We start from the raw sequence: 10,777 nt of genomic DNA on the forward strand, positions 1-10,777 counted from the left end.
TGCCCTCCGCGACACTACAGCCGTTCAGAGCGCGACGGCCACACCGGAAGCTCAAGTTGCTACAGCCGAGGGAGGGACAGATGAGTTGACTAAGGTTCTCAACTTCATTGGCATCGAATTGGAGAGTCTAGAGCGATCGGGGGTCAAAGACTCCAAGCCGCCATCGGGGACTAAACCGTACCATGCCCAAGGAAGCAGGAGTGTTCCCACTGGGATGGTTCTTCAAAGTACCACCGAGAGCGCTATAAAGTGTGCATTCTGCTCCTCAGTTCAACACGACACGGTAGACTGCCAAGAGAACCTACCAGTAGCCGAGAAAATGAAGAGGCTGGCGAAAGAGATGCGGTGCTTCCGGTGCACCAGAAGAGGACATCGTTCAAGGTACTGTCGCGCCAAAGTGACCTGCAGCAGTTGTGGCAGCAGGCACGTTGCCGTAGTCTGCGACCCGTCGCGATCACAACCTGGACGTGCTTCTGACGCCGTGGCGATGACCAGTGTGATGGCAGCGAGCAACCAGATCATAAGTAACAAAGACAAGCGACCTCATGACACGGAGGTACTACTACAAACTTTTCGGGCTTGGGCTTCATCTGACACTGCGTGTACCCAGCTACGAGGGGTGGTGGACGGAGGGAGTCAAAAACGTTCATTCGAGAGGATATTGCGCAAAAGCTCAAGTTACAAGTTGTTGGTGAGGCGAAACTACACATCCACACCTTCGCAAACCAAGCCACAACCACCAAAGTCCACCTGGGGAGAGTAGTAGAAGTGCACCTGCGAAGCCAGTACAGTCCACTTGACTACGTGATACGTGCAGTCACTATCCCGTTCATCTGCCAGGATCTTCCCGAAGTGCCTACCACTCAGCAGTTTGTGGAATTGTTACGACGAGAAGGACATCTAATTGCGGACGACGTTCTATTCCCAAGCGTGAACTGTGAAGCAGGCATTGGTCTACTGGTTGGCAGCGACGAATTGTGGAGACTCTTAACGGAGACGTGAAGAGGGACAAACAGGACGACAGATTGGTAGCCATTGATACGGTCTTTGGCTGGACCTTCCAAGGACCCTCTCGTCTCAGCAGTGAGTGCACGGAACGATCGACAACAGCCGTGTGCGTCCTAAGGATGGGATGCACAGCCGAAGAACAAGACGTGATAAAAAACTTCTGGGAGTTGGATAGCATCGGCATTCGGGATGAAGTCATGACCAACACCGAACATGACCAGCTAGTGCTGGATGAGTTTAAGCGAAACATTAAGATGCTGGACGGACGCTACGAAGTGGCCTTGCCATGGAAAAGTCTCAAGGGGGAGCTAGGCAGCAACCTTGAAGTCGCCGAAAAGCGGTTGCAAGGGCTTGTGAAACGTTTAGCCCACAGTGACGCCATCCAGCAGTACGACGAGGTCATCCGGAACTACCTAACAAACGGGCACGCGGAGGTAGTCACCACCAACTGCGCGAAGCCTGGGCGGATCTACTACATGCCTCACAGAGCTGTGGTCCGTAACGAGTCATCAACCACAAAGGTTCGAGTGGTGTTCGACGCCTCGTCGCACGCGCCAGGTGTTCCTTCACTCAACGATCATCTGGAGAAAGGCCCGAAATTAGGAGCAGATCTAATTCCCGTATTGCTGCGCTTCAGATTACACAAAGTAGCAATCACCGCTGACATTCAAAAGGCGTTCCTGCAGATTGGCATCAAAGAAGAAGGGATGCACTGAGGTTTTTGTGGTTCTCTCAAGCTCCAGCGCAGAACAACCCACACCCAGACGTCCAGTGCTGGAGAATGACAAGAGTGCCTTTCGGTACGACGTCAAGTCCCTTCTTGTTGACTGCAACTTTGCAGCACCATCTACGGTCAGTGGACGAGCCCGATAGAGACCTTGTTAACAAATTAATTGACGCATTCTACGTCGACGATCTGCTTCTTGGCGTAGCCAACGATGAAGAAGGAAAGAAAATCGTCCAAAGGGCTCAAGACCTCCTAGAGAAGGCAGGCATGAAGTTATCGAAATGGACTTCAAATTCAGCTGAGCTCCAAGACATGTTCTTGAATACACACGTTGGCAGCCTGAACGACGAGAAGCAGTTTTCAGAGCTGTCGCAGACCAAGGTCCTCGGTGTGGCGTGGGATAGGCGCAGCGACAGGTTACGGTTCTCAGCGGATCATCTCATGGAAGTAATCTCTGACATGAGAGACACCAAGAGGGCTATATTGGGAGCGTCCGCTAGGCTGTTCGACCCGTTAGGCTTCTTATCCCCGTACACTATCAGAGCTAAGATGCTCTTCCAAGAGCTTTGGAAGGCGAAGCTGGATTGGGATACAGAATTCCTGACGATTTGGCCAAGAAGTGGCATGCGTGGCGCGCTGAGCTACCCGACCTACGGGACGTGTCCGTGCAACGATGCGTACTCCCGGAGAGTGGTTCGGTACGGTACCAACTCCACATCTTCACACGCCAGTCCAAGTGCCTATGGAGCGTGTGCATTCCTTCGAAGCACAAGTGACACCATGGAGACGAAAGTGGTTCTACTCTTCGCCAAATCACGCGTGGCGCCACTGAAAGTCATCACGCTACCCAGACTAGAGCTACTGGGAGCTGTGGTTGGTGTTCGAATCGGGAAATTTCTACATCAAGCACTGGCTCTACCGGATGAGGAGATGACTTTCTGGACAGACTCCACTATTACACTGAGTTGGATCCAGAGTAAAGCAAGCAGGTGGAAACCCTTCGTCAGAAACAGGGTAGCTGAGATCCAAGAAAAGAGCAGTGTGCAGCAGTGGAGGCACTGCCCTGGGTATGAGAACCCCGCGGACGCGGTGACGAGAGGACAAACTGTCAAGACGTTGTCTCGAAACAAACAGTGGTTCGAGGGGCCATCTTGGCTTTCGAAGCCGGAGCAGTTTTGGCCGGAACAGCATCAGAATGATGTCAGTGCCTTCAGCAGTGTCACGGATGAAATGACAAAAGCGGCGGTTCTGACAACTGGCGCAGAAGCAACTTCCCCTTTGTTCGACCTTGCTACGTACAGCGACTACAACCGCGCTCTGCGCGTTACCAGCTGGGTCAGAAGGTTCACGGAAAACTGCCGTCGTAGCGTGCGAACCACCGGGCCGCCTACAGCCATCGAGATAGCAGAGTCAGAGACGTTTTGGGTGAAACACACTCAGAAGGAAGTCTTTCCTGAAGAGATTCAAGCGCTGACAAAGAATCGTAGAATCAGCGAAACTTCAAGGATAGCTCAGCTCAACCCTTTTCTCGACGAAGGTGGAGTAATGCGGCTAGAGGGCCGGCTTCAGTGTTCAGACAACTGTGAGGATATCAAACATCCCATCATACTACCGAAATGCCACGCCTTGGCTAGGCTGATTATTATGAACACGCACCGACGCATGCTACACGGCGGGGTACAGACGACAATGTCGGCTTTGCGTGAAAGATGGTGGTTGCTTCAAGCTAGACAGGCAGTGAAGTCGGTCATCCACCGGTGTGCTGTCTGCGTGAGATTCCGGGCACGACCAGCGTCTGCGCCAACAGCACCGCTGCCAGCTACCCGGACCGACCCGACTCACCCATTTGATACCACGGGTGTGGACTTTGCTGGCCCCCTATATGTGAAGACCACAACCAACACGGCATCACCAAAGTGTTATGTCGTACACTTCACTTGTGCGACCACGAGAGCTGTACATCTGGAGTTGGCGACGGATTTAACAGCGAGAGCCTTCGTCATGGCATTCCGGCGATTTTTGTCAAGGAGAGGGGTACCGTCTACCATCTACAGCGACAACGCTCTGGCCTTCAAGAAAGCGGCGCGAGACATCCGAGAGCTCTGGAAAGCCATGTGCAGCACCGAGTTTCAAGATTTTGTCTCGACAAAACGGATTCACTGGCAATTTATAGTCGAGAGGGCAGCCTGGTGGGGCGGCATGTGGGAACGGATGGTTCGAACTGTCAAGAACTGTCTACGCCGATCCCTGGGTCGCCAAAGTCTCACATTCGAGGAGCTAGAAACGCTTCTCTCAGAAGTAGAAGCTGTCGTAAACTCAAGACCATTAACCTTTCTACATTCGAGTCCAGAGGAACCCATCGCGCTGACTCCAGCGCACCTGCTGATCGGAAAGACTTTGACGGCCTTGCCGGAACAACCTGCGGCTCCTGTGAAGCCTTCGACAGCCAGTACAGCGGTCAAAAGATGGCGTCACCGACAACAGATTGCGGACAGGTTTTGGAAGAGGTGGAAACAGAGTACCTCCTTGAACTTCGGTCGGCACATTTGTGTCGCGCTCAACGTAACCAAAGAGCAATTGGCGAAGGTGATGTGGTCCTACTGCATGAAGACAAGGCGCCAAGGAGCATGTGGAAGCTCGTGAAGTGACCGAGCTGTGTATAGGGGGCGAGACGGCAACGTACGTGCCTGTCAAGTCAGACTACCCAGTGGAACTGTGACTCGTCGCCCTGTACAGTTCTGTACCCATTAGAACTTGACTTGAGTGACTTGAACGTTTTTTTTTGCGCGGGGGAGGATGTTACATATTTTTTTGACAAGTGTGAAAGACGAGGCCAAAAAGCTAACCACGCGAGGGAAGCGCACGTTCTGGTATTCTGCGATCCGGCCTGCTTGGAACCGGATGCTCTGGAGACGGCTGCAACGCTGGGAGCTGTCTTCAAAGGACTTCTCATCATAATAAAGGGTTCGTTGTGTTTGGGACCAGCGGAATTCAGGTCCAGTCAAGAGTGGAAGTTCCACAACACGCGCAGGGCTCAGGGCAGGGTCCAAGGGTCCATGTCGTAGTTTCTCATTGTCGTAGTTTCTCAACCTATCTTTACTACTAACTTACATACCCGGTTTGGGTGCGCGAACTTTACTATAACGATAACGATCGCTACATTGTAGTGCTACGGTGCTGCCCGTGTCAAGTAGCTATGCCGCCTTTAGTCTGTAGGTTCCTAGCTACGTTTGTAAAACAGTAACAAGCAAACAAACGTTAAAGTTGACGACTGAGACGGCTAGAGTAGAGCGTTCGAGGTGTACATAGGTCATTCCTGCTACACTTCCCGCCGACCGTCTTGAAATTTAAAATATGACCATCAAAGGTCACCGATAGGTGGTAGACGAAATACTCACGCAGTTACTAATAAAACTGAATACACGGGTGACATCAGCGATTTGGCAAAATCAATGTGCATACGCACGTGTGCCAGCCCAAAATGACTTCCTCAAAATCCTCAAGTTTTGCAAATAGTGTGTAAGTGACAGATACGCAGGTACCCATTTATGTACCACGCATTTACAGTATTTACTCTGACAGGCAAAAATAGAAATAAAAATATCCTTAAAAACGCCCCGAAAGCAAGTGGGGGGATATACGTTTATTTCGGAAAGGTCAGCAAGGAAAGGTCGGAAACCAAGTGCTAAAGTGTAGTAGTACCACTTTGAGCATCAACCTCAGATCGATGTAGCGAAAAACAGCGACTCTTGCTACGCGATGTGTGAAGGGAACGACTTCGTTCGGAGGCCCATACAGTGGTTTCGGTTAGTACCGCTGTGGGACGTTGTAGCAAGAGTTCACTAAGCACGCATCACAGTAATCGCACTCCATTGTCAACGTGATAGCATATTATCGCATAGGTGCTGCCATGCTGTGTGAAAACGAAAGGGACTCACACACTTGATACGGTCGGCGATCGTGATTGTGCGTATCGTGACTTACACTCATTAATAATTTTATCCTCTCCCTCCAGTCACGAACATTGTTTACATTTGAACATACCCGGACCAATCAGTAAGCAATGTTGCACGTAACCCTGTTACAGAAATCGATACTTTTTTCGGTGTCAGAGTGCAGATCCTCATACTTACTAAATCGGTATCGGAAAGCATTTACGTTACGAATTTACGGTAACGCGATCCCGTATCGTTACCGATACTTTTTTCAGTGCCCAACCCTTCCTTCACGACCATATTTTTTACTCTCATTCATTGTCACAGTGCTACTACGACGTGCTCCGTAAGGGGAATTATACCGTTGTCGTGTCGTTGTCTGTGTGCTCTAGATTTCACTGCTAAGTTGCTGCTTCGTGTCGCACGTTGTCACGCTCACATCATATATGTGTATGTTAACTTTGAACAGGTTTTCTCGGTCATTGGATTCCACGGTATACGTGGGCGCCACACTAACGCAATTATCATATTGGCCTTTGTCAGCTGCCGGAGAGACCACGGCCTGCTATGGTGACAGAAGAAGACTTTGAGAACCTGCTATTTATTTGTTTCTTGTCGATACATTAAGAGCCCAAAGGCATTGCATAGTGGAGGTGGGCACACGGTGGGGATACAGAAAAAATGAAGACGAACGCAGTGCATGACAAAACTGATAACTGACAACATGCAGAAAAACAAAACGTACAAGATACTATACGGTATATACATATAAACGAGATACACAACAGCTAGAGATACAATGATGTAATCGGTGATGGACAGTAGTAAGTAAACTTTCTATGTAGTTACAAGGTAATTGCAACTATTCAACGGAGAGTAATTAGAAGCCAGTAGTTGAACTACATTTTTTGTACTTAACTACGAAACTCTCGCCGGCTCAGTTGGACACGGCTGAGACCGAAGCACGATCCAAGCCAATCCAGGTAAAAAAAAAAACATGTGTCTTGCACGCTCATTGCTGTGTCTCTTCGCGTCCTGTTTGATGTTGCCGCGATAGACTCTTTCGTTATTGAACACTGCTATAAGGATGTCAACGTGAGAGCAGGAAGCAAAAACTTCAGTGCAGCCTGCAGGTTCTACCCTCATCGCATCCTATCTGGGAGCGTCAAAAGCTAAAGGGTCATAGTCAAATATCTTGATGGTTGTGCTAAGAAGGCATCAGTGTCTGGTCTACAGTGAACCGATCTCAAGATGGCACATAGTGGGAATGGCTATATCAGCCAGTCAACCAATCCAAAGCCAACGTCGGAAGACGTGGAAGACTGGTCGTCAGTGGGCTCTGCTACACGAAAAGGGTTACATCTAAAGCACCCTTCTTGCGTTTCATGCAGTTGCTGGCATGTGTGACTTCACTCGGCAGCTATCACCGTTCGCGCCAGATTGTTCATCCAGCCACGTCCCCTTCGAACCTGTGCCACTTGTTCTTCCTGATAATCGACACGAACCGGTACTTTTCGCTCCGAGCTCTCACCTGCATCAGCCAGTCAACCGGAACTTCGACGATTCTGCCTAATCCTAATCCAAAGCCAAAGTCGGAAGACTGCCGCTGTATGGTCGTCAGTGGGCTCTGTGACACGAAAGGGATGACATCTAAAGCACCCTTCTTGCTTTTCATGCAGGTTGGTAATCACCATTCTATGTTCACTAAGAGGACCAGTAACCTGTGTCTGTTCGTGTCGCCGAGCCCACAGGCGATCGTTGTTATTGCATGCGAATGTCTGAGCGTACAGGGTCGGACACACATAAGAGTATCGCGGGAGCGCATGACCTGCAAGTACGCCAGCGCCGCGTAACAGATGCTCCTGGGTTTAAGACCTCGTGCCTAGCGAACGTTCGCCACCTCTCAGCTGGGTTCTTCATTGCTCTCGTGGCGCGGGTGGGTGGGAAGACCCACCTGCTCTTGCTATTCAGTCTCTGCTGGCGATGTTTTGATCGGTGCGTGGCGAGGCGTAATCTTCTACGACGTCAACGTTTTATCGGGATCGAGAGGGTAAGTGAAACAGGCGCATGTAATGACATACAAACGTCATAACAAGAAAATAAACAGTTAAATATACATAACAATAAACAGTTACTACATGACAAAATCGGAAGATTTAACAACACCGTTTTACCGTATTAACGACACAACGTATGCCGCGACATGCGCCTGTTTCACTTTTATTCTCGATTCCGATAGGACAAATATTACGTCGCGCCACGCACAGATCAAAACATCGCCAGCAGAGATTGAATAGCAAGAGCAGGTGGGTCACCCCGCCCGCCGGCGCCACCAGAGCAATGAGGAACCCAACCGAGGGGTGCGAACGTTCACTAGGCGCGAGGTCTCAAACCCAGGAACATCCGTTACGCGGCGCTAGCGAACTTGCACGTCATGCGCTCCCGCGATACTCTTAGTGTGTCCGAGCCTGTACTTCGAATCCTGTTATTGAGATCTGGAGATGTCGAGCTGAACACGGGTCCCACAACTAATGAACAGCTTCAGAAATTGCTGGACGCAGTTTCAGCTTGTGCCACAGCTGGCCAGTGGAGTAGCGCAGCTTCTTAGCGATACGGCTTCATGCTAATACTAATATGTCATTCCGTGAGCTTAGCGCACGGATAGAGGCTGATCTTGCTTCTGTGAAAAGTGTAATTGACGAGGTGTCTGGGCTCCATACAGCCATAGGTGAACTGTCAGCAGAAAACGCGAGGATGCGATCTCGTCTTGACGATCTCGAATCCCGCCAACGCCGCTCTAACTGACTGTTTTTCGCACTTCCTGATAATGAAGCAGAAACATGGCGGAGCCAGAAAGCGCTGATATCAAACTCCGCTCAGATAAGCTCAACATGAGTTTAGCAACTGACAACATCGAACGGGCACACAGAATAGGCCGCTTCATACCTAACAAGTCCCGCCCCGTTATAGTGAAGTTCTTACACTACAAAAAGAAACCAGTCTTATCGGCAGCTCCGGCTCTCAAGGGCACGGGCACAGCCGTGGGTTGTGATTATCCGGAATCAGTGTGTACGGCGCGCAGACACCTCATGGCCTTCTCCAAAACATTATCTGTTCCTTCGAGGCTCCGCTTTGCTGATAAGAAATGTTTCAAGTTCAATCATACTTGTAATTCTGTTGACGAAATAAATGGAAATAGCGCATAGCTATATGATCGACACACTCCCACTGTTACTGAACGACCACGGAACCCCCGCCTCTCCCTTCTTTACACCAATATACGTAGCATACTGTCCAAAGTTATCGAATATTCCGCAGTTGTGGACGATCATTCTGCTGATATCATAGCACTAACAGAGACTTGGCTGTCCCCGAATACGGTCGCGTTCTGTTGGCCGTGAAGTCCACATTTCGAACCAAGAGAGTTGAAATCAGTACGGAACAAGAACTTGTTTGTGTGTCACTCGAAGGTACCTCACCACCATTAATCATTGGCGTTTGCTACCGCCCTCCTCCCCGCACTCAGACTTGAACTCATCGCTACATAACGTACTCGCTGGTATCGTTTCTCGCGGACAGTATACTTCTCCTTGGAGATTTCAACCTTCCACATTAGACTGGGCGCATCACCCCAACTAGTTCTGTAGCTGATGCCGTTCCTTCATTGACCTATGTCTCGACTTCAATTTGACGCAAACGGTTCGTCTTCCCACACGATCCACCTTACAATCATCTCTATACTTGATCTTATCTTGTCCTCTGAGCCTTCTTTGGTCGAAGATGGCTTAAGTGACCATAGTTTATATCTGCCACCATATCTGTTCCATCCTCCCAGAGATTACGAGTAGGAAACGCATCCATTTATACAACAGAGCGAACTTGAAGCAATTCGCGAAGGGTTGTCATCGTCGTATGACGACTTCCCTGCTGCATTTTCCGTCACGCACGGTCGACGAGAACTGGTCTTGCTTTAAAAAATGCTACTGGCGCTTGCCGACATGCACATTCGAACAATGCTCATACGTGAGCAGCGTGAGTCCCCCTGGTTCGTCCGCTCTCAGGCTCTTACGTAACAGGAAGCAGAGGTACTACAGAGTGGCGCGACGCTCTGGAAATCCAGATGCTTGGTCTGGGTACCAAACTACCTCTGTTGAATATAACAGGCTGTTCTCAATGCCAAGCGCAAGTTCTGAAACACTGAGCTTCCTAAAATCATGGCGTATAATCCCAGAAATTCTGGAGAATTATTAATCCTAGATCAACTGCAAGTGTTCATTGGTCAATGATAGGGGCGGTTATGTACCTGAAGAGAATGGGCCAGCGCTTTCAATACGTTTTCTCGTCCGTTTTCTCTGACAATGATGGGTCCCAGCTACCACCAGGCCCAGTGCAAATCGACCAGCAAATGCCCATGCTATCAATTGGCGCACCTGGAATTGCCAGTTGAATTCAGTCGCTTAGGCTGGACACGTCAATTGGTTCCGACTCTATCAACGCCAAGGTCTTCATACAGACCAAGGAAATATCATCCCGCTTTCTATGCCACATTTTGCAACAGTCTCTGGACACTGGAATCGTCCCTCGGGACTGGAAGTTAGGTAGGGTAATCCCATTTTTAAGTCTGGTAATAGACGTCGCCGGCTAATTATAGGCCAATATCCCTGACGAGTATTCCCTCCAAACTACTCGAACACGTTGTGTATGCTCATATTGCGCGCTTTCTGGAAATAACTTTTCTTTCCAAATCAACAGGGTTTCGAAAAGGATTGTCTTGCGCAAAAAAACTTGTCTTGTTCACATATGATATCGCTTCTGCATTGGACAATAACGTTGAAACTGATGCTATATGCTGATGCCTCTTGCAAAGCTCTCGTCGCTTAATTTTGACCCTTTCGTCATCAGGTGCATTAATACCTTTCTAACCGACCGCCATCAGCAGGTTTTCGTGAATAACACATCTTCCTCCTTCACTCCTGTTACTTCTGGCGCGCACAGGGCACAGTCTTGGGTCCACTATTATTCCCAATCTATGTCAATGATATACCTCGCGGCAATCTTATCGAAAGTGAGTCTTTTTGCGGACGACGCAGTCATCTTTCTGACGACG

The 10,777-nt window shown here is 49.5% G+C and overlaps 2 protein-coding genes across 2 annotated transcripts; both read left to right on the top strand.

Moving 5' to 3' along the window:
• The first annotated feature begins 1,127 nt into the window (after positions 1 to 1,127).
• Positions 1,128 to 1,724, top strand: LOC135374633 (uncharacterized). Its single transcript, XM_064607587.1, has one exon. The coding sequence runs from the start codon at positions 1,128 to 1,130 to the stop codon at positions 1,722 to 1,724; it is 597 nt and encodes a 198-aa protein (XP_064463657.1).
• Positions 1,725 to 1,789: 65 nt separating this feature from the next.
• Positions 1,790 to 4,378, top strand: LOC135374634 (uncharacterized). Its single transcript, XM_064607588.1, has one exon. The coding sequence runs from the start codon at positions 1,790 to 1,792 to the stop codon at positions 4,376 to 4,378; it is 2,589 nt and encodes an 862-aa protein (XP_064463658.1).
• Positions 4,379 to 10,777: the final 6,399 nt, after the last annotated feature.

The sequence above is a fragment of the Ornithodoros turicata genome, unplaced genomic scaffold (assembly GCF_037126465.1).
Source record: "Ornithodoros turicata isolate Travis unplaced genomic scaffold, ASM3712646v1 Chromosome87, whole genome shotgun sequence".
Lineage (NCBI taxonomy): Eukaryota > Metazoa > Arthropoda > Arachnida > Ixodida > Argasidae > Ornithodoros > Ornithodoros turicata.

Coding starts and splice junctions, on each gene's coding strand:
- LOC135374634 (XM_064607588.1), top strand. CDS start 1,790: ATGACAAGAGTGCCTTTCGGTACGACGTCAAGTCCCTTCTTGTTGACT.
- LOC135374633 (XM_064607587.1), top strand. CDS start 1,128: ATGGGATGCACAGCCGAAGAACAAGACGTGATAAAAAACTTCTGGGAG.